Source organism: Rhinolophus hipposideros, assembly GCF_964194185.1.
Source record: "Rhinolophus hipposideros genome assembly, chromosome: 15".
NCBI lineage: Eukaryota > Metazoa > Chordata > Mammalia > Chiroptera > Rhinolophidae > Rhinolophus > Rhinolophus hipposideros.
In genome coordinates this window covers 64,452,042-64,475,559 of record NC_138061.1, presented here as the reverse complement: position 1 = coordinate 64,475,559, position 23,518 = coordinate 64,452,042, and the positions used below count along the sequence as shown (strand labels likewise).

The 23,518-nt window shown below is 46.0% G+C and overlaps 1 protein-coding gene across 2 annotated transcripts in view; it reads right to left on the bottom strand.

The window, feature by feature from the left end:
* Window positions 1-23,225, bottom strand: part of CHAT (choline O-acetyltransferase) — a 52,528-nt gene extending 29,303 nt beyond the window's left edge. The window contains exons 1-6 of one of the 2 annotated variants that reach the window (XM_081074728.1): window positions 23,128-23,225; window positions 20,097-20,288; window positions 19,293-19,411; window positions 17,756-17,809; window positions 15,963-16,143; window positions 14,774-14,951 (exon numbers count right to left, since the gene is read on the bottom strand). In XM_081074728.1, the coding sequence (XP_080930854.1) occupies window positions 14,774-14,951; window positions 15,963-16,143; window positions 17,756-17,809; window positions 19,293-19,411; window positions 20,097-20,288; window positions 23,128-23,193 (790 nt within the window). In that variant the 5' untranslated portion in view covers window positions 23,194-23,225. The remainder of the gene's footprint in view (window positions 1-14,773; window positions 14,952-15,962; window positions 16,144-17,755; window positions 17,810-19,292; window positions 19,412-20,096; window positions 20,289-23,127) is intronic. The other variant, XM_081074729.1, reaches the window with a different exon arrangement.
* Window positions 23,226-23,518: the final 293 nt, after the last annotated feature.

Here is a 23,518-nt window from a genome sequence, read left to right as displayed (position 1 = left end):
GAAAGAAATCAAAGGAGAACTATGTAAATGGAGAGATATAACGTGTTCATGCTTCAGAAGACTCAGCATAGTCAGAATGTCAATTCTCCCCAAATTGATATACAGGTTCAACACAGCTCCCAGCAATAAACCATCAAGACTATTTCTAGATATAGACAAGACTATTCAAAAGTCATTGTGAAAAAGCAAGGGAACTAGAATAGCTAAAACAATTTTGAAAAAGAACAAAGTTGGAGGAATTTGTATATCCAATTTCAAGACTTATTATACAGCTACATAACCAAGAATGTGTGGTATTGGAAAAGAGATGAACATATAGATCAATGGAAGGGAATAGAAAACCCCAAAATAGACACACATAAATATGCTCAACTGATTTTGACAAAAGTATGAAAGTAATTCAATGGGGAAAGGATGTATATAAATCTGACACCTTATTTAAAAAAAATGGATCATCAATTTAAATTTACAATGTAATATTATGAAACTTTTAGAAAAAATACAGGGGAAAATCCTTGGGACCTAGGGATAGGCAAAGAATGCTTAAACTTGTAACCAAATACACGATCCATAAAAGAAAAAATTGATAAATTGGACTTTATCAAAACTAAAAACTTTTACTCAGTGAAACATTCTGTTAGGAAGATGAAAGATAAGCTACAGATTGGGAGAAAATATAAAACCATATGTCCAATAAAATGTTAGTAAAAAATGTATAAACCACTCTTAGAACTCACAGTAAAACAAACAACAACAACAACAACAAAATCCCCAAACAATCCTATTGTATAATGAGCAAAAGACATGAAATGATATTTCACTGAAGAGGATATACAGATGGCAAATTAACACACAAAAAGATAATCATTAAGAAATGTAAACTAAAACTATAATAAGATATTGATACAGACCTATCAGAATAGCTCAAATAAAAAATAGTGATAACACTAAATGCTGGCAAGGATGCCAAGAAACTGGATCACTCATGCATTGCTGATGGGAATGTAAAATGGTAGTCACTCTGGAAACATTTTAGCAATTTCTTAATATACTAACATGCAGATGTCACATGACCTAGCAATTTCATTCCTGGGCATTTTTCCTGAAATGAAAACTTATGATCACACAGAAACCTATACATGTATATCCATAATAGCTTTATTTATAATACCAAAAACGTAGAAAGAAATCAGAATGGGTGAACGATTAGATCATCCATTGTGATACATCATGGAATACATAAAAAGGAACTATTGACATATGCAACAACTTGGATGAATCTCCAGAGAATTATGCTGAGTGAAAAAAAAGATAATCTCTATTTCCTCTTTTTTTAGTGTTATGTGTCTCAGTTTTGGATTTTTTTTTTTTGGTGTGATTACCATTAAGTTTATGCAAAACAAAGTTTCATATATAGTAGCTCTTTTTCTCTTGCATGCGTCTTTTCTCCATTCCCCTTTGCCAATTCAGACCTTTACCCCCTTCTCTTTTATGTTTTTTTGATGTCACAAATGATCCCTATTTATGCTGCAAGTTCATTTCCAAGTTGTAGTAGCTATTGCCTTCTTCTCTCTCTTTTAAAAATGTTTCTACCTCCTTTAGTCTTTATGTTATATTTAAGTGTATAATACTCTATTCTGAATAAAGGTTGCCATTTCCTGCTTCTGTCTCTGTTAGTAATCTTACTCATAGTTTCATATCATTTTGTCTTTTTGTTTCAGGTAGAATAGCCTCCTTCAGTAGTTCCTGTAACGCAGGCCTTATAGTGGAAAATTCCCTCAGCTTCCGTGTGTCTGGAGAGATCTTTATTTCTCCTTCATAGCTAAAGAATAACTTTGCTGGATATTTTATTTTTGGTTGGTAATTTCTCTCTTTCAATAGTTTGAATATTTGATTCCACTCTCTCTTAGCTTACAGAGTTTCTGCTTAAAAATTCTATGATAATCTAATGGGATTTCCTTTATAGGTTACAGTCTTCTTTTCTCTGTCTGCCTTGAGAATTCTTTCTTTGTCATTAATTTTGACAGCTTTAACATAATGTGCCTTGGAGAAGGCCTTTTTGGATTGATAAAATTAGGTGTTCTGTTTGCTTCTTGAATTGGAGGGTCCAGTCCTTTCCATAGGTTTTGGGAAGTTCTCCCTGATTGTTTGAATAGGCTCTCTGTTCCCTTCTCCCTCTCTTCCTCTTCTGGTATACATTATTCTCATATTGCTCTTTCTGATGGAATCAGATAGTTCGTGTAGAGTTCTTCCTTCCTTCCTTCCTTCCTTCCTTCTTTCCTTCCTTCCTTCCTTCCTTCCTTCCTTCCTTCCTTCCTTCCTTCCTCCCTTCCCTCTCCTTCCCTCTCTCCCTCCCTCCCTCCCTACCTCTTTCCTTCTTTCCTTCTTTCCTTCTTTCCTTCTTTCCTTCCTTCCTTCCTTCCTTCCTTCCTTCCTTCCTTCCTTCCTTCCTTCCTTCCTTCCTTCCTTCTTTCTTTCTTTCTTTCTTTCTCTCCTCCTCCTTCTCCTCTCAACTCTCTCTTTTTTCATCTATGCCACTTCCAGATTTCTGTCTTCAATATCACTGACTCTTTCCTCCATCTGATCAGCTCTATTTCCTAAGCTCGCTATTTCATTCTTCATCTCTTTTATTGAGTTCTTTAGCTCCAGAATTTCTATTTTGTTCTTTTTTAAAGTTTCAATTTCTTTGGTAAAGTATTCATTTTGTTCATTGATTTTATTTCTGAGTTCATTAAACTGCCTATCTGTGCTTTCTTGCATCTTGTTGAGTTTTTTTCAGAACTGTAATCTTAAATTCTCTGTCATTTAAATCACATATTTCCATGTCTTTAAGTTTATTTTCTGGAGATTTTTCATTTTCTTTCAGAGTTGTCTTGTTACCTTGGTTGTTCATGGTATTTGATGGATCATTTCTCTGCCAGAGAAAAACATCATAGAATACCACCAAACTAGAATAACAGACAGAAATACAAGGGACAATAAACAATGTGGACACCGAGCTACCAGAAAACAAGATGAAATGGATATAGGAAATCCTCATATATCAATAATCACCCTAAATGTAAGTGGGCTGAACTCACCAATAAAAAGGCACAGAATAGCAGATTGGATCGAAAAACAAAACCCAAACATATGCTGCCTTCAAGAGACACATCTCAGCTGCAAAGATAAATATAGATTTAAAGTAAAAGCACGGAAAATGATATTCCAAGGAAATGGCATCCAGAGAAAAGAGGGTGTAGCTGTACTTATATCTGACAAAATAGATTTCAAATAAAAAAGGTAACAAAAGACAAAGATAGACATTTCATAATGATAAAGGGGACAACACATCAAGAAGATATAACACTTGTCAATATATGGTCCCAATCAGGAAGCACCAAACTATATAAAGCAACCACTAACAGAACTAAAGGAAGAAACTGACAAAAACACAATTATAGTAGGGGACCTAAATACACCATTGACAGCTATGGATAGATCATCCAAACAGAAAATTAATAAGGAAATATAGGCTTTTTAAATGACACATTAGACCAAATGGACATAATCAATATTTACAAAGCCTTTCATCCCAGAACACCAGATTATACATGCTTCTCTAGTGCACATAGAACATTCTCTCAAAGATAGACCATATGTTGGCACATGAAAATAGCCTGAACAAATTTAAGAAGATTGAAATCATATCAAGCATATTATCTGACCACAATGCTTTGAAATTGGAAATCAACTGCAAAATGAAAGTGGGAAAAACCACAAATATGTGGAGACTGAACAATATGCTACTAAAGAACAACTGGGTCAAAATAATAATAATAATAATAATAATAACAACAACAATAATAATCATAATAAACAACTGGATCAAAGAAGAAATAAAAGAAGAGATCAAAAGATACACTGAAACAAATGAGAATGACAATACAACATATTAAAACTTTTGGGATACGACAAAAGTGGTAATAAGGAGAAAGTTTACATAATTACAGGCCTATCTCAAGAAACAAGAAAAATCCCAAATAAATAACCTAACATTGCATCTTAAAGAACTAGAAAAAGATCAAATCAGCAGAAGGAAGGAAATAATAAAAATTAGAGCAGAATTAAATGAAATAGAGAACAAAAAGGCAATAGAAAAAAGTAATGCAACAAAGAGCTGGTTCTTTGAAAAGATTAATAAAATTGACAAACTTCTGGCTAGACTCACTAAGGAAAAAAGAGAAAACACACAAACAAAATCAGAAATGAAAGAGAGGACGTTACGATGGGTATCACAGAAATACAAAGGATCATTCAAGAATACTTTGAAAGACTGTTTCACTAAATCCAATAACCTAGAAGAAATGGACAAGCTCTTAGAAATATACAACGTTTCTAGACTGAATCACGAACTGGAAAATCTAAATAGATCAATCAACAGTAAGGAAATAGAAATAATCATCAAACACCTCCCCAAAAGTAAAAGTCCATGACTAGATAGCTTCACTAGTGAATTATACCAAACATTCAAAAAAGATTTAGTACTTGTCCTTGTCAAACTCTTCCAAAAATTGATGAAGAGGCAATCATAATCAACATTATGATGACCAAAAATTGGTAAGGATAACATAAATTTATCCTTTGTGTTATAGACAGATATAGACAGGTCAATATCTCTGATGAATACAGACAGACACAAAAATTCTACACAAAATACTATCAAATCAAATACAACAATACATTAAAAAGATTATACATCACAATCAAGTTGGGTTCATTCCAGGGGTGCAAGGATATTTCAATGTATGCAAATTGATCAATGTGATACATCACATAAACAAAGAAAGGATAAAAATCATATGATCATATCAGTAGATGCAGAAAATGCATTTGACAAGATACAGAATCTATTTATGATTAAAACACTATAAAATGGGTATAGAAGGAAAGTACCACAACATAATAAAGGCCATACTCATATATGAGAAACCCTCAGCTGATATCATACTGAATGATAAAAAATTGAAAGCATTTTCCTCAAAGATCAGGAAAAGACAAGGATGTCCTCTATCACCTCTGCTTTTCAACATAGTGTTGGAAGTCCTTGCCAGAGCAATCAGTCAAGAAAAAGAAATAAAAGGCGTCCAAATTAGGAATGAAAAGTCAAATGGTCACTTTTTGCAGACGACATGTTTCTTTATATAGAAAACCATAAAAGCCACACCAAAAACTATTAAAAACAATAAACCAATACAGTAAAGTTGCAGGATACAAAAATCAATGTAAAAAAATCCATTGCATTCCTATATACTAACAATGAAATTTCAGGTGAAGAAATGAAAACAATTTCTTTTGCAATTGCAATAAAAATAATAAAATACTTAGGAATAAACTTAACAAAGGATGTGAAGGAGCTATACACTGAAAACTACAAGACATTATTAAAAGAAATTGAAGGAGACACAAGAAATGGAAAGATAGTCCATGCTCACAGATTGGAAGAATCAACATAGTCAAAATGGCCATGTGACTCAAAGCAATATGCAGATTTAATGCAATCCCCATCAAAATTCCAATGGCATTTTTAAAAGAAATAGAACAACAACAAAAAAAATCATCAGATTTGTAAAAATCACAAAAGACCCTGAATAGCCAAAGTCATCCTGAGAAAAAAGAACAAGGCCAGAAGTATCACACTCCATAACTTAAAATTATACTACAAAGTGACAGTAATCAAAAGAGCATGGTATTAGCAGAAAAAAAGACACATAAACCAGTGGAACAGAATAGAGAACCCAGAAATAAAACCACATATATCTGGGCAAATAATTTTCAACAAAGGAGCCAAAAACAGACAATGCAGAAAAGAAATCCTCTTCAATAAATGGTGCTGGGAAAATTGGACAGTCATAAATAAAACAATGAGACTAGCCTGCTATTTGTCACCATACACAAAATTAGCACAAATTGGATCAAAGCCCTAAATATAGGACCTGAAACAGTAAAATGCATACAAGACAACATAGGTACTAAATTTATGGACCTTGATCTTAAAGAGGATTTTATGAATTTGACTCCAAAGGCAAGGAAATAAAAGCTAAAATAAATGAATTGGACTGCATCAAACTAAAAAGCTCCTGCCCAGTAAAAGAAACCACAAGAAAATAGAGGCAACCAACCAAATGAAAAAAGATATTTGCAAACAACACCTCTGATAAGGGGCTAATATCCAAAAGATATAAAGAACTCATACAAATCAACAACAAAAAACAAACAATCCAATTTGAAAAATGGACAGAGGAACTAAACAGACATTTCTCCCAAGAAGACATATAAATGATCAACAGATATATGAAAAAATGCTCAACTTCATTAACTATAAAAGAAATGCAAATCAAAACCATAATGAGATACCACATCCCACCTGTTAGAATGGCTATCATCAACAAGACAAATAGTAACAAGTGTTGGAGAGGCTGTGGGGATAAAGGAACCCTCATACAATGTTGGTGGGAATGCAGACTGGTGCAGCCGCTATGGAAGGCAGTTTGGAGGTTCCTCAAAAAGTTACAAATAGAATTACCATATGACCCAGCAATCCCTCTCCTGGGTATCTACCCCCAAAATTTGAAAACATTTGTCTGTAAAGATTTATTTACCCCTATGTTCCCTGCAGCATTATTCATGGTGGCCAAGACATGGAAACAATCAAAGTGTCCTTCGATAGATGAATGGATAAAGAAGATGTGGTACATATACAATGAAATCCTATTCAGCCATAAGAAAAGATGAAATACTGCCATTTGCAACAACATGGATGAATCTTGAGATTATCATGCTAAGCAAAATAAGTCAGACAGAGAACGTTGAGAACCATACGACTCCACTCATACGCGGGATATAAAACTGAAAGCAACAAAGAAGACAAACAAACAAAAATTCATAGATACAGACAACAGTTTAGTGGTGACCAGAGTAGGTAAGGTGGGGAGAGGGAGTGGTAAAAGAGGATAAAGGGAGTCAAATATACGGTGACAGAAGAATAGTTACCTTTGGGTGATGAACACATAATGCAATATACAGATGATTATAGAATTGTACACTGAAACCTACACAATTTTATTAATCAATATCACCCCAATAAATTTAACTTTAAAACAGCCCGTCTCAGAAGGTCGTGTATTGTATGATGTCATTTATATAACATTCTAGGAACAATACTAACATTATAGAAATGGAGAACAGATTAGTGGTTTCCAGGGGTTTAGGAGGACCGGGGCAGGAAGTAGGTGTAGCTACAAAGGGCAGCATGAGGGATCCTTGTGGGGATGGGAATGTTCTGTATCTTGACTGTCTCAAAGTCAGTATCCTGGTTGTGATGTTGTACTAGAGGTTTGCAAGATATTAACATTGGGAAAGAGGGAGAGTATGGGCAAAATTATTTCCCACAAGTGCATGTGCATGTACAATTATCCCCAAATACGTTTAATTTAATAATTAAAAAACCCTCAAAAGCCATCAATTACTCCTTCTTCTGGGTTCTCATCACCTTTTCCACAAAGGCACATGGAAAGAGCTATTATACTTTCAGAATCGGGGGAGGGGTGGTGAATGGAAAGGTCAGGAGATAGGAAAACAACGCCTTGTACCCCCAAATACCATTGTACCCCAAATATCATTCCATGATTTCATGGAAAGTGAGGGCCAGAGTGATGGCAACTTTGGGAAAATCAAAGGAGAGAGGTGTCTGTGGTCTGTGCACACAGAGTATATGGTGTGTGAGGAACCTGACGGAAGCAAAAGAGCATCCCAAGAGTTAACAAGGCTTAGGGTTCCACGCACGGAGTACAGGTCCTCAATGTGACGCCACAGGCCACTGTCTCCGACCACATGGATGGTGCCCATTCAACAGGTGCCCATTTCCAGTCACCAGATTATTCTAGAGAGGTTGTGTCCCCATAGTGTTTGCCCAAATGTAATGAAACTTATTATTTAGCGAACTCCCTCTCTTTGTGTGCCAGACACCAGACCACTGCTTTGCAGCCTCTCTGAATCCCTTCAGTACTATCCACAGGGAGGGGCTGCCATCGTCATATCCCAGCCTAGGGAGCCAAGCTCCAGGGACAGCAGGGATGTCAGGTAAGGCCAGGCTTCTCGCGCTAGACCACATACCTCTGCCTGCCTGGATGCTCTGGTCCATAAAAGTCTTCATGATTCCACGGTAGGAGGGAGGCATTGGCTCCAGCCCCACGTCCCGCCAAGAAAGAGAACAGCATTCAGCCTGGAGAGTCTGCGGGTATTTCTGGGCCAATTAAATCAGAGAGGCTGTTCCTGCTAATGTGTAATTGGTTTTAAAATCAGCTGACTTGCCTATCTCTGGATGGCAATATTTAAATAGCAAAACGCCCCATCCCAAGTGGTTCTTGTAAACCATGACCGAGGCCTTCTGCAGATGCAGCCACCTTCTGTCAGCTCCCTCCTTGAAAGCAGTGGCTCAGCTCTAAATGGCTGCTGGGGATAAATATTTATGGGCCTGTATAAATGGAGACATCTGCCTCCAAGTCTGTTGGCAGGATTTCCGTGGTAGCACCCAGGAAAGCTGGGAGGGGAGCTCTGCGAGCTGGCTATTCTTTTCCTACAAATTGACAAGCGATGTAGCCTTCCAGACTCAGGGCTGAATGTGTAATTAAATTTCCAGAGCAGGATAACGGTGTTGGCTCCTCCTGGGTTTAGGAAGCCACAGCTTCGCGGCTCGCTGGGGAGGGAGGTCCTGAGACGATGTTCCTCCTGAGGTCCTGAATCCCACCCCTGCAGGCTTGGAGGGCAGATGATACTGGGTCAGGCCTAGTTCCACAGCTGACACCTCTACGGGTGGGGTTACCCCGATCAGTGGGAGACACAGCCTCCTCCATTCCGTGGGGATGAAATCCTCCTCCCAGTTTATAATGAAGACCTAAAGCGACAAGGGACAGAAAGTGCCCAGGACAGGGCCCAGCATCAAGGGGACCTCGATGCACAGTAGCCGCTAACATCTGAATAAGGGGATCCCAACCGGGCTGCACATGAGGGTGCTTACAAATACAGATTCCGTGGCTCACTCCTGTCCCACTGGAAAATCACTGGGACCAAGAAATCTGTTTTTTGTGTTCTAAGACATCTCTAGATGATCCTGATGTTGTCGACCAGCCCCAGTCACACAGACATCAGCCTACCTTGGGTGAGCCTCAGTCCCAGTTGGCACAGGAAGCCTTCCTGGGCTATGACGGGCAGAGGGCTGAGGCCCCCAAATGCCCTAAGTATGCCTGTCAGAGAACTCCTTTGGTTTTATCCTATCCGCTCTTGTTCTAACAATTCTGCGTATTCCAGTCTCCGCCAACAAAGACCGCAGACCTCTGGAGGCTGTGGTGTTTCTGGTGGCACTTGTAGTCCTTGGCACCCCAGGAGGGCTCTTGGCATTGGCTGTGCATGACCGAGCTGCCAACAGAGATAAAATACACACACTGGTCCTGTATCACGTCCTCCGTGACCTGTGTGAGAGGCTCTGTGTGACAGGCTGTGGGGCGGTGGGGACATCAGGCACAGAGAAAGGGCATGGGCTTTGCAGCAGAAATCTGGCTCCACTGCTATTAGCTGTGCCATGGTAGCCTGACTGTACCTCCATGAGCTCCACCCTCTCAATGTCACAGAAAGAAGGTTGGGCAGAGAAGCTGGGAGCTCGTGGGCGGAACGGACCACCTCTTCTCTGGAGGAGAGAGGGTGGATGCGACCAATCGCCCTGCTGGGCCTCAGCTGACCCTGTGAGAATTCAGGGACAGCTTTTGTCTGAGCTCAGAGGCCTCTCTCTAGACCTCCGCCAAGACAAAAGGAACTCAGCTTGACTGAGGTCTCTTGCCGGATAGTAACTGCCTGGGCCCAGTGCCCATAGGCACTGGTTTCTGCCCAGGTCCCAGGAAGAGGGGCGGAGACCTTGGGACTTTAGCTGAGATGCTCTGAAACCTGTCCCACAGTATTAATTAGGATACTGTCATGGGCTAGAAAGACATCCCCACCCCCACAACTACAACCAGGCAGGCATGCCTGCAACTAGGACAGAGCAGCTTCCCAGAAGTTAAGGATTTGGGAGCATTGTTTGCAATGACGACCCTGTCCCTGTGTCTGTCGCTGGCACTCACATGTCCTGCTGCTCTAGTGGCCCTGGCATGGGCTCAGCCCTCACACCCGCTCCTTCCCCCCTTCCTGAACCCTTCATGAAGCCTGACAAGAGGTGGCTGATCCCCTGCATCATTAAACTCTCTGAAAGTGTTCTGTAGCCTTCTGCCTCGACTGGAGGGTGGCACCGCCTGAGGGTACACATCCCTGTGCCCTCTCACAGACTGTTTTCCTTCACTCTCATGTACCCCATGGCCAGGTCAGGTACGTGGCTTCCTTCTCTCTGTTTCCACTCCTAAACAACTCCACCTTCCCCCTTTCCCTTTGGAGCCACAATGGCTAGCCTTTGATCCCTCCATCACCATCACCCCTTATTGCTGTGCTCTTATTATCATTATCTCCTCACAACTCCCCACTATGCTGAGCTGAGCTCCTGGTTTACCTTCCTCCTCCCATCATGACTCCAATCACTCAAGTGGCTTGAATGTCATTGTGGATGACCCAGCCCGAATCCTCCTCTCAGCCTGTCAACCTCCCAACTTTGACATTCTAACTTCAGCATCCACTCCCACAATCATTTCTGGGAACTCATCATTACCAGGAGCTGACCTCCCCACCCAAAGTGTCAATTTCAAGCATCCACCCTCTGACCACACTCTTGACTTACTTACCTCACTGACACCCCACAAACCATGGGCCCCGCTACTATTTCCACAATCCATTATCCACCTCTGTCTTTCACATCCCTCCTGTCATGGGCTGAATTGTGTCTTCCCAAAATTCTTCAGGTGAAATCCTAATCCTCAGGACGTCAGAATGGGACTATAGTTGGAGATAGGATCTTTATTGAAGTAATTAAGGTAAAATGAGGTCAGGTTATTAGGGTGGGCCCTAATCCAACATGACTGGTGCCCTCATAAGAGGAGATTAGGACACAGACACACACAGAGGAAAGACCCTGTAAAGACACAGGCAGAAGACGGCCATCCTCAAGCCAAGGAGAGAGGCCTCAGAAGAAACTAACCCTGTTGATACCTTGATCTCAGACCTCTGGCCTCCAGAACTGTGAGAAAATAAATTTTTGTTGTTTAAGCTGCTCAGTTTGTGGTACTTTGTTATGGCAGCCCAAGCAGACTACTATAGCTCCTTACTGGGTTCAGATTCCAACATTATAACCATTCCTTTGCCACACCTTCCCCTCTTTCCCTCAATTATATTCTCCAACCTTGGCTGAACCTGCTGATCCCCCTTCTCCTTGTCTGAACCTGAGGAGCTGAACATTGTGGGGAGAGGGGATTGCAAAACAGTACTAATTAGTTTCTCCTAAAATGTATGACCTCAAGTGCTTAAACATGACCTCAACACAGTCCATAAATCTTATCAAGCTTCATGAGTAAGTTCTCTTTCCCACTTTCCCAAACGCTATTTCATGTGTTCTCTTTTGTCTTCAGAATCCTACCCTCTGCCTCTCTCAGCTCATGGATGTGGCTCTGCTGATCTGAGGCCAGAAGCCACCAGTCGGGAACCTGTTCAAACTCCTGTCACCACAGCACGATCTCATGGACCTAGGGCTCAGGTTTCTGTTTTCCTTGAACCAAGCAAAGGTCTCTTACTCTCTGGGTTCCATCTCCTTTTGTCTTTGCAAGAATTCCACCCTTTCATTTATCTCCTCTCTCCTCATTACGTTCATGCATTTGTCTATATACAACCAGGCCCTTGCCTCTCCTACTAAAAACACTTCCCTTGACCCCCATCCTCTTCCAGCAAGTCCCTCATTTTTCTGCTCCTTTTAATACCAAAATGTCAGAAAAGAGTTATCCACACTGACTGATTGTCTACTCATTGACCTCATCAACAATTTCTTCCTGCTGTTGGATTGCTTCCATCAGCATACAGCCTTGGTTCTTCCTACTATTCCAGTCTGACCTTTGTGAAGGTCACCAATGACTCTTCCTTGAGCTCTCGGCAGCATTCCATGTGGTGGGCCACTCCTTCCTTCCCTCTTGGATCTTTGTGACTCATCTGGTTTTCTCTTGACTTCAGGGCTGCTCTATTTCAATCCCCTTTGCATCTTTCTCTATCTGACCTCTGAGTCCCCGTTCTTCTGCTTCAAGATGATCTCACCCAGGTCCGTGACTTTCAATATCACTTATGTGCTGACAGCTTTCAAATTTATATCTCTGTGCCAACCTCTTTCTCAAGTTTCAGACACATAGATCAGATTTGATGTTTCCACTTAGATGACTCAAGGCATCTCAAACCTGACACACTTGGAAAGGACTTCTCCATTCTGTAGCTACTTCCCCAACCTGGCTCCCATTTCAGTGATGGTACTACCATCTACTCAGATGTTCAAATCAAAGACCTAGGAATCTTTCTCTCATTTCTCTTTTCTTTCCTCTTCTACTTTGAAATATATCTAGACCTCATCTGTGTCTTTCCATCTTCCCTCTCAACTCTAACCCAATCTGCCATAATCTTTCACTTTTATACTGCAATTGTTTCCTAAATGGTTTCTCCATTTGCCTTCTGTAGTAAAGGGGCCCTTCCAGGGAGGAGGGCTCTGTGAAGGATTGATTTCCTGCTGTGCAGATGACACAGTCAGTGCTAACTGGATTAATCGGTTTTCCAAAGGGAAGGCATGTGCGCCCCCTCCTTTCTGTCACGCTTCCCTCAGAAACAGCACTTCCATTCAGAAAGCCAGATCAAGTGCCATTAACAAATTAATTACGATTAGCACAGCCCAAGCACTGAGACCTCAAGGCAATCCTGGGCAGTCCTGCAGGGAGATATCTTGGCCTGGCCTGCTAATAAAGTAGAAATTGTACTGGAAGCAGAAGCGATTATTTTGATGCCTGTCACTGTCCCTGGAGGGGAGAAGAGTGGGATTTGATTACACCATGGTCTCCTAGGGGAATTAACTCACTGTCAAATGATAAGTTATTAATTCCCCAACTTAGTTAGGTCTGTGAGAACACGCTCAGCTCTCACACCTCCCTGTGGCCTGCGCAGCCCCCAATTTAGGACCAAGCACTCACAGGTACCCTATAATTGAATGAAAGGTTAGTTACTTGGTAAATGGGAAATAAGTCTGAGGCCCAGTCTCCTTAGTAACCCTTCATTCTTTTATTTAACAAATATAATCGGGCCCTTACTATGTTTGGCACAGCAGTTTCAGAAGTTAAACCAAACAGATAAGGCTCCTCTTCTCCTGGAGCTTATTGACTGGGGAAGGGAGGCAGATAATCAGCACGAATCAAACAAATGAAAAGGTGGCATCAGAGAGTGAGAAATGTAATCAAGATGAGAAAACAGGACCAAGTGACAGAGTTTGCTAGGGGAGGGATGCTTAAGGAGAGCCTAAGGTGGTGACACCTGAGCTGAGCTCTGGATGGTGCAAAGAGCCAGCCAGCTCTGTGGGAAGAGCTTTCTAGGGAGAAGGACCAGAAAATGCAAGTGTCTGTTGCCGAAGAGCCAGGCCCCACCACCTTCTCATTCTCCCAGCACAAGCAGAATGGCCATCTTTGTCGCCCAGGCTGCTTTCCTCCTGGTCATGACACGCTCCCACTGGACGGCCAGTTTTGCCCACAGTCAGCCTGCCAGCCTGGATGCTATCCCTGTCTCCTGCCCCCTCACTCATGTCACAGGGCTTTGCTCAATTCCCATCTCTTCCAACGAAGCCGTTTCAAAGCCTCTCAGTTGGAAGGGCTACCTTCCCGCTCTGGAGCACTTATTTGGCACCTACTGTCTCATCGCCTTACATGCGTTACCATGTATTTGAACCTGCCCCCACATGCCTCTCTTCCCCTGTTCCTATCCAGTGGACTTGGGGTAGGGGCTTTATCCTCTCTGCCTCTTATACTCCTGAGGCCTAGCTCAGGTCCTTAGCTTACAAGCACTCGAGGAGTCTTGATGGATACCTGGCCAAATGAAAGCCTGAGAGGCAGATAAAGCCTCACAGAATCTCACCTGTCATCCATGAATCATAGGCAAGAGAGAAAGGTTCCCCATCCAGTTCCTGGGAATACGGTTAGCTTTGGATTTGAAAAGTAATTCCCAGAAGGATGATTTTAAAATGTTAAAACTATTACCAGCTTTCCTATGGGGATGCTTGGAAACTTGCACAAGAGGAGCAGCCAGCCAGAAGGATAAGGTCAGCTTGAAAATGACAAGTTCTAGGCCTGAAAAAGCACATGGAGGACGCAAGCAGCTATCCTTCCAGTGCTGGGCTCCGTCCCAAATCCCCACTGGACAGCTGTCCCAGCAACTCACACCCCTCAAATGAGGACCCTCCCTGCCCACAAGTCAAATACAACTGCTTAATTGCAGCCAGGTTTCCTTGCTCTAACTCGAAATCTTCCCTCCCGCAGTATTCTCAGACATTCTGGAATTCCAGTGCTAGTCAGCCTTCCCCAGAAAGCTGGGGTATTGTCAGATGAAATAAGAAGGTACCAAAGTGCCTTCAGCATCAAGATGCCTCGCCGACAGCAGGGCTTGCTGCCAGCTCCTGAGTTGGAGGGAGGCCTGAGCTCCTCATGCAGTGGCAAATGGGGATGAGGCATGGTCCTGACCCTGAAGGACGGAAAGCCAATGGGTGTGAGGATGAGATGAGCGTGGACATGTGCTGGGCACTGCTGCTGACCTTTCATGAGGAATGTTCTGGCCTCAGCCCACTCGTTCCTCCCGTCTGATGTCAGCAGGCCGATTGGAGGCAAACGTTCATCCTCGTTGGAAGCCATTTTGACTATCTTCCTCAACTGAGTGAACAGATCCCCCTCACTGAGACGGCGGAAATTAATGACAACATCCAAGACAAAGAACTGTGGGGGAAACAGGTCAAACACGTCACTCATGGCAGCTGGCCCAAGGCGCCAGGCCTCCACTGAGCCTTCACACGTGAGGATGGACGGGGATGCTCAGGCCCAAGGTTCCCAAGGTACGTGATGGCTCTGAATAGACACCATTTGGGGCCAACCCAACTCTGTCAGCTGTGCTGGACTGCAAGCTTAACCAATCAAAGAAGTTCAGATTATACTTTGTTAAAAGATCACTTGCTTTTGTGGCTCCTAGTTCATGTAATACTATTGTGTTTGTGGGAACTGAATATAAATTGGTACAACCATTGTTGGGGGGCAGTGTCTATCAAAACTAAAAATGTGCACACCCTATGACTCAGCACTTGCACTTAGCCTAAGACTTGGAGAAACATATTCCCTTGGGCCCCGGAAGACCTATAAAGGAATGTGTGTGTCAGCCTTTTTTGCTGTAGCAAAATGCTAGAGAGCCTGAATGTCTCCAGTAGGGAGGGAATGGCTAAGTAAAATGTGGTACATGCCTTGTCCAGTGCATGCCTTCCTGGCCATGAAAAGGAGTGACTAGCTCTAGATACAGCTACAGGGATAGATGTCAAACACACTGGTGAATGGGGAAAACAAAGCGAGGAGGTCCCAACGATCAGTCTGTCAAGCTGTCCGTCTGTGTATGGTCTCCGGGAAGGCCAGGGCCTGGGTAACTGTATGAGGAGGGGCTGAGGCCACGCCTAGTCTCATTAACCACCCTCACTCCACCCATCCAGCTAGCTCTTTCAATCTGACCTGGCAGATCAGGGCTGAAATGGGAGCCCAAGGAAGGGGTTCTCAATTGATGACTCTCCTCATTCTTAAAATCCAACCAGTAGCAAGAAACGACACTGACTGGGAATCAAAAGTCCCCACTCTGGAGCCAATCTGTCCCAGCTCATTGTGTGACTCTGGGAGGGGGCTGAGCAGGACTGGTGAGCACACAGATGCTGTCCCAAGCCCCACAGGGTGCAGCAGCAAGGGGCCTCTTACCTGGTTGCAGCAGGCTACAATGATGTGCTCTGGTTCGGGCATGACACTGCTCTTCTGGGCCACCAGTGTGTCCTGGGTGTGGCCGGGGAGCCGGTAGGAGGAGAAGAGCCCATAATATTGCTTCATACAGAGCTGCTGACCTGATAGCTGGCCCTTGGCACAGTCTGTGGGGATGGAGTGGCTGAAAGGGTAGAGCAGGGGAGAAGCAGGAATCAGAATTGGTTCTACTGACCATCTAGCCCCAGCACGATTAGGAAAAGCAGGGCACCAAAACCAGAACTGCATTACGATGGCAGTCAAAGAGCTGGAGTCTCCACTCTTTAAAGTAGTGGAGTGCCCCATTTCCACGGCCAAGGCGACCCTCGGGGTTTGCTCACCCCATCTCATGCACTACAATGGATCTTGCCATTTAGCCCTCTGTGCCTTTGCTCATGCTGATCTTTTCTTGGCATGCCTTCACTCCCACCCTGTGCTCAACTAACTTGTCCTGAAAACCCCTTTCACTCCTTCAAAGAGCCTACTCCTTCATCACCTCTTCTAGAAGCGTCTTCTGAGTTCAAGGCAGAAAATTGTCTTTCTCCTGTGGTCTCGGCATGCCTTGTGTCCTTCCCCCCTCCCTCTGCCTCTCCCTCTCCCTCTTCTTCTTCCTCCTCCTCCTCTTTCTTCCCCACTGTCTCTCTCCCTTTCCCTCCTTCCTTCCTCTCTCCCTTCTTTCCTCTTTCCCTCTTTCCCTTCCTTCCTTCCTTCCTTCCTTCCTTCCTTCCTTCCTTCCTTCCTTCCTTCCTTCTTTCCTTCCTTCCTTCCTTCCACCCTTTCAGACAACAAATGTTACTGAGCATACCTCTGTGCCAGGCACCATTCTGGGACCTGGGAATGTAGTGGCAAGCAAGACATGAGTTTCCTGCTCTAATGGGGTGCAGGTCCTGCGATGTGTAGGTGGGGGCAAGGGTTGCAGGTAGTGAACCAGGGTGACAGGAAGGAGTGGCCAGGGGCAGTCGCACTGCTGAGCACTAAGGGTGGGTAAGAGGCAGCCATGATAAGGGCTTGGGTCCCTCGAGGCAGGCCAGGTGAGTGTCCCACAGCCCTGCTGCTTCAAGTGCAGGTGTTCAACTGAACTGTAATGACCAACCCATGACAAGGTGAACATGGGAATCCAGAGGACACTTTCAGAAACCTTTGTAGCAAATGGACAGAGGAATGTTATGTCTGTTGAATATAATAATAAAGCCAGTGATCTCATATTTTGTACCTTTGTACCATTTTCTAATTCATTTTACAAACACTTTATAAAATTTAAAAATCTGTTGGTCCTTTACCACAGATAATTTTATGAACACCAGTTTAAGGCAGAAAGGAAGCCACTGGGGTTGATGCCCAGTAAATAGGCTCAGACTAAGGAGCCCATTCCCTTCCAGTGGCAGGTAACAAGGTGACTAACCATCATCTCAATCCAACAACTCTCCCTTCTCTACCTGCTCATGTGTTCTCTAGATGTCCGATACACTTACAAGTGCGTATATATGAGGTAAGAAGGAAAGAGCTCGAGGAAGGACAGCGCTTAACCCAGGAAAAGGAACTGTTAGTGGTTGGGCCAGATGGGGTAAAGGTCCTCCTGATGCTGGGGATGGGTAGGGTCCCACCTACACTGGGACAGCAGTGAAGAACATAGAGCTGAAACACAGACACGGTCCCTGCCCTCTGGAGCTCCTTGTCTAGTGTGACAGGGAGACAGGTGAGCCTACAGGCTGTGCCAGAACAGGGTACCGCCCTTTGCGGGCTGGGCCCAGTCCTACCTGTCTAGCAGGGCCTTGTAGCTGAGCACACCGGAGATGAGATTGGCAGCAAACCTGCAGGGAGAGATGAGGCTTAGTCTCTCCTCTCAGGAGCCCAGGCTCCCTCCCTCTCTCCAACCTTCCTCTCCCGCCCTTCTTCCTTCTTTCTTCCTTTCTTCCTCTCTGTCGCCTAACCTCCCTCCCCCACCCCACCCCTTCTTTCTTTCTCTTTCCCAAATTCAGTGGCCAGCCACCAGATGCAAGGTCTCCTGTGGTGCCCTAATCAGAGGGGATTCTTGCTGCCTCCCACACCCACCTCTATGTTGTCAGTCCTTCAGAAGCATTGCATTAAAAATGGTCTTGTGGAGAGAACTGTAGGGAGGAGAGGAAACTGGACTGCGAGAGTGAGGAGGAGGAAGGATAGGAAGCCAGAAGAGGCCACGGAGCAGGCAGGAGAGGGCAGGACAGTCAGGGTGGGGTTCCTCCTAGGAAAGGCTCATGCTGGGGCTGGATTGGGCCACGACCCTGATGCTCTGGGAAATGTCGTTTCCTGGGAAAAGTCAGCAACTGGGTTCCCTGAGTGCTAATGAAAAGGAAAGTGGGTCCTGGGGGGAACCCTACCACAGAACCGGGTCATCTTAACTCTCCATGGATGATGAGCCGTGGCTTAATTGCATCAGGAGGAAAATACCCACTCAGATGCAACTTTGAGAACTGTTCTCAGAAGTCATTTGACCAGCCATGTACTTCTGCACTCTTTTTGACCAGGGGAAGGGGTTAGGCTGCCCCCCAAACAGTTGGGCTGGTCTTGGTGAGGAAGGAGGGGGTGAGGGTCTCCTGAGCACAGCTGAGCCCTGTCCATAGGTGAAGTGGGCCCTACCTTTTGTTCTTTTCCTCCCTCTGAACTGTCCTCATGCTGCACCCCACTTAGGTCTTAAAACCAGAGACCCAGATTTGGGTCTGAGTGAATCCTATAGGGAGAGCCTTCCTTCCTGCCCCACCCCTGCGTAAATGGCCCCTACATCGTCATTATTGGGCCCAGAGCCCTTCCAGCAGCTCAGTGAGCTCTGAAATTGCAGCAGATGGCACAGGCTCTGGTGAAGGCAGCTGGCGGGAAGGAAATCATTTCCACCCCCTCAGAGCCGCTGTTAAGAGCTGGAGGCTGGAGGGCAGCAGAGGCCTCTCAGATCACCTGGGGCAGTGTGTCCCACCAACAAGTCCCAGCTCAAGCACTGGTAGGATCAGAGGGTACCCACCTCCTCCCAGGGCCCCAGCCAGGTCAAGACTGCCGTGCGGACAACTCGGGACCTGAGCCCTCCATCAGCGCCCACTCACCCCAAATAAATACATTCTGAGGAAGACCTTGTGTTTGTTCCTCACATGCACTCTCACCTAACCTCCTTCCTGACCCATGGCCTGGACGGCTTCTGTCAGGGCCATTTGGCCTCAGAAAGCTCCACCAAGGCACTAGCTCGGCTTGTCTTTCCTAGTGCTGGGGCCAGGACCCCTCTCCTAGACGGACTCCCAAGACATGAGCCCAGGGGCATGGTGGCCTCACCTTAGCTGGTCATTGGTGTCCTGGAAGTGCTGCCGGACAAAGATCACAGCTGGGCTGGAGTTGACAGGCAGGGCCAGGCGGTTATTGAGATACATGTCATTCAGCCAGTACTCAGACACCTGCAGGGGAGGGGGGGCACCATTACCCCCAAGTGCCACGTGCACCCCTCCAAACACAGGCACCTTGCCTGTGGAGCACACCAGTCCCATCCTGGCAGCCCGGAGGAACAATCAGGACACGTCACTGGATCATGCACTTCATTCATTCATTCATTCCACAAACATACACTGAGTCCCAGTTATGTGCTAGGGCCTTGTACTTGCCAACCCACATGCCTGTTTTTCACCCTTGCCCTGTACTCGCTCTTGTCTTCCATCCCAGGTTCCCATCTTGGTTGTTTGGTGCTTCATCCATGCCCCCTGCCCATCCTTATGAGGGCCCCATGCCTGCCTTTCACCACTCTCTGCTTCCCTGACTTTATCTCTACCTTTTGCTGCCCCGTCCCGTTCACACATCTGTCCTCCAGCTTTGTCCTAGTCCGCCCCCACCCTTTCCCTGTCTGTCCTCATCCTTCCCCCATCTGTCCCCCTCTGTCCTCATCCCTATCCCCCATCTCACATCTTGTCTCTTCCTCGACCTTGTGCCTTGCTCTCCCCTGTCTCTCCCCTATTCCTGTTCCCCATCTGCCCCATCTTTGCCACCTACCTGGCCTTCATCCAAATCCCTCTGTCTCCATGTCTGCCTTCTGCCCCGCCCGTGGGTCCTTTGTCTGCACCCAGTCAGCTCCCTCCCAGCAGCTCTTACCCAGTTGGCTGTCTTCTCCTGTCGCTCTAAGAGCTTCTGCTGCAGGATCTCACCAAGGCCACCAGGGGCCCCAAACCGCTGCACGATGGCCTGGCTCCTCCTGAACTGCTCCTCAGGCACCAGGTGCCGCATGCACCGCAAGTATGTGGCCAGGGTCTGCTGCAGTGGGGGCACTGGAAGTTTGGGCAGCTCCTGGAAGGGAGGTTCACAAGTCCTTGCTGTGCCTGCCCTTTGTGTGGACCATGCTTGTCACAAATTGATGCCCAGTGTCTGTCTCCATCTTCCCCCATCCTTGTTCCCTGTCCTGGGACTCATCTGTTTCCAGGGCTCAGCTCAGCTCAGCAGAATTGTGAACTTAGGAAGCTCCTGTTTGCTTTCTCCCATGCCCAGCCCTGCCTCCAGGAGAGGACAAAGTGCTGTGGAAAACACCTTGGTGTTGGCCCCAGGCAGACCGGGTCCCTGCCCTGAGCCTGCTGTCCACCAGTTGTGTGACCTCGAGAAACTCATCCCTCCCTCTGTGCCTCAGTTTCCTCCCATCAGATGGGGGTACTGACCTCACCTCTCACAGGATCAAAGAGATCATGGACATAAAAGTGCTCATAAACAACAACAAGTGGGTCTAAGATGAAACAGTCCTGCTATTGATATGGCTGCTAGTCATTCTTAGCTTAGGAACTGTCCCCAGCTGGGGCTCCATGGAAAGGTTTGGACAGGTGAAAGGGGCGGAAGACATAGTTCATGGCTTGCCTTGATGACCAGAATTCTGCAAGATGTTTCCTGGGAAGATGACTCATGACCTGGGCTCTTTATTAAATCCCTTCCAGTTATGAAATCCATGGAGGGACGTCTGCTCCATTTGGGTATGGGCAGGGGTGGGGGGAAAGTGCAGTAGGAATTCTTCCTCTCTTAATCTCTCCACTCTCAGCTTCCTTATCCAGAGCACATAAATACCAATTCCTGCCTTAGAGGGGCCCAGGGAGAATTAAATAAGAGAAACTGGTGCCAAATAGGCACACCATTAAATGTTATGATGTTATTGTCTTTAGCCCTCCAAAGGGATTCCTAAGAGGAACCCCATAATCTCTGGGGGCTCCCAAAGTGTGGAGAGAGTCTGAGTACGACTTCCCCCTGATGTCCTCCCTGTCTGGTCCCTGTGCTTCCCAGTTTACCAGCTGTGTTACCAGCAATCTCACATATGTGCTCAATCATTTTATGGCTAGCTTCACTGACAGATGAGGAAACTTAGGCCCAGAGAATGGATAGTCCAAGGTCAGCCAGCAATTTGGAGGCAGAGCTGGGACCTGAACTCAGTCTTCATCCAGCATTCATTTTGCTCCTTCCTCGTTGGCTGTTCTCTCCTTTCTCCCTTGTTCTCTTTTCTATCCCCTTTCCTTCCTCCTCACTTAGCTGGTTGCAATTGGAAACCAGGACTTTTCATCTTATTGCTTAAATTTTACAAAGTTGCCAGATAGTGGGATACCTTCTTTCAGGGGTTTCTCCTCCGTGGGGAGGTGGGGGCAGTGAATTTCCGCCCTAGGTAGGCTGAAGAGTGAAGGGGCCTGTGGAAAATTGTCTCTGTTGCTGTACAGGTTCCTGCTGCTGCACAGGCTGGAGCCCCTACAGCTGCTCTGAGCACATGGGACCAAGTGAACATGTGCTGATGAATGAATGGGGGTCCTCCACCTGTCTGAGCCTGTGTCTAGAGTTCACTGCCCGAGGAGGAGGGGCAGGTGTCAGTGCTTACTGTGGGCTGCTCTGCCCTGGGGACCACTGGAGAATGGGTCTGACAGCATTTCACATTGTCCAGTCCACTCCCAGAGAGCGAGGTCCAGGTCCCCCACCCAGCCATTCTGGTTCCCTCTGCTTTCTCTCGGGTCCTGGGAGCCTGTGCAGTGGGCAAGCGGGCAAGCACCTACAGAAAGCCCAGCCCAATTGGTGGCTTGGCTAAGAGTGCCAGCAGATCTGGCTGGAGCCCGTGCTAGAAACAGGCCACTTTTCTTTGAGGCTCTGACAGTGCCCTGGGACTCAGCCTTCCCCTCCATGAGGAATTGGTGATAGGTAAAAAGGAATGAGGCAAGAATCTCTACTCTGATGTTTCATCCTCTTGGGCTCCTCCCAGACTCTAACGGGCTTCTGGCCCCCAATGGGGACAGAGGCAGGCACTTGTATTAATGAGGGTCTTTGGACCTGGGGGTCTCAGGTCAATACATGTTTCCTGCAGTTTATGTGAGCCAAGCTGTACTCAGGTTCCACGGAGAGATGGCGCCTGCTCTCAAGGCAGCCGCCGTCTAAAGGGAGGGACATGCCATGGAGAAGAAGCAACAACAGAGGTGTCGTCAGCTGTAGTGGACAGGACAATGTGGTGAACAACTTCATGGGGACAAGCCAGAAAGTTCCGATCAGGGTTTCAAATGAAGCCGGGGGTGGGGATGGGGGTGTCACGGAGGTGTCAAGAAGGCAAGTGTGGCAGAGGAAGCAACAAATGCAACTCCCTGGAGATCGTATGTGTTGCTCTATCCGTCTGGAAGGTGAGTGGGCTGAGGGAGAGAATGCTCTGGGCTCCTCTCAGGGAAGGGTGGCTTGTCTCAAGCCAGAGGGGAAGAGGGTGCTTAAGCTTCTAGGCTGAACTAGTGACAACAGCTGGGGCTGGGATGTGACAAGGCTTAGAGTACGGGACTCAGCCTATTGAAGGCAACTCCACTGGGCTCAAAGCCATCGGAAGTGGGACTTGGGGTTGGGGGAAGTCCTGGGAGAAAACAAGAGTGCCTGGTCTAGGTCAAGGGCTCTTCCTGGCCTTGGGGGTTAGGAAGTATGGCTTTCAGCATTCACATAGCACCCCCTGAAGCCACTTCCAGTCCCCAGCCCCAGGCCCTCCCAGACTCCTCAACAGACCCATGAGACCGTGCTGCCTGGGTCTCATGCCCAGGACAATGGAGTGCTGGGGGCCAGTCCCACCCAGGACTGTTCTGGAAGCAAGGGCATGTGAGTGGGGAGAGCAGGGGTAAGAGAGAGGGCTCCAAAAGTCACTCACAGGTTCCTCCTCACTGCTGGGAGTTTTTGTTGCCATCTTAGGTGGGGCTTTTTCCAGGATGGGCATCTTGGTGACTCCCGGTTGAGGAAGCAGAGGTGCAGACCTGGGGACCAAGAAGCAGGGAAGCATCAACACAACCAGCCATATAGAGCTGCCACGGACCCTTCATCTCTCATAGTGATACCTGTCCACACCCTGTGAGGAAGCCAGAACTAGACAACACTGTCTGTACACGAGTCTCGTTGTAGGCCTGCCCCCAATCTCCTGGCTTCCAGACCAGTCCCTCTGATCTCCAGGTACCTGCTCCACCAGGCTTCTGTCACCCAGGCTCAACTGACCACCCATGGCAGCGTGGGAGGAAGCAGGGCTGGGCTTGCCCACTCCTAATCCA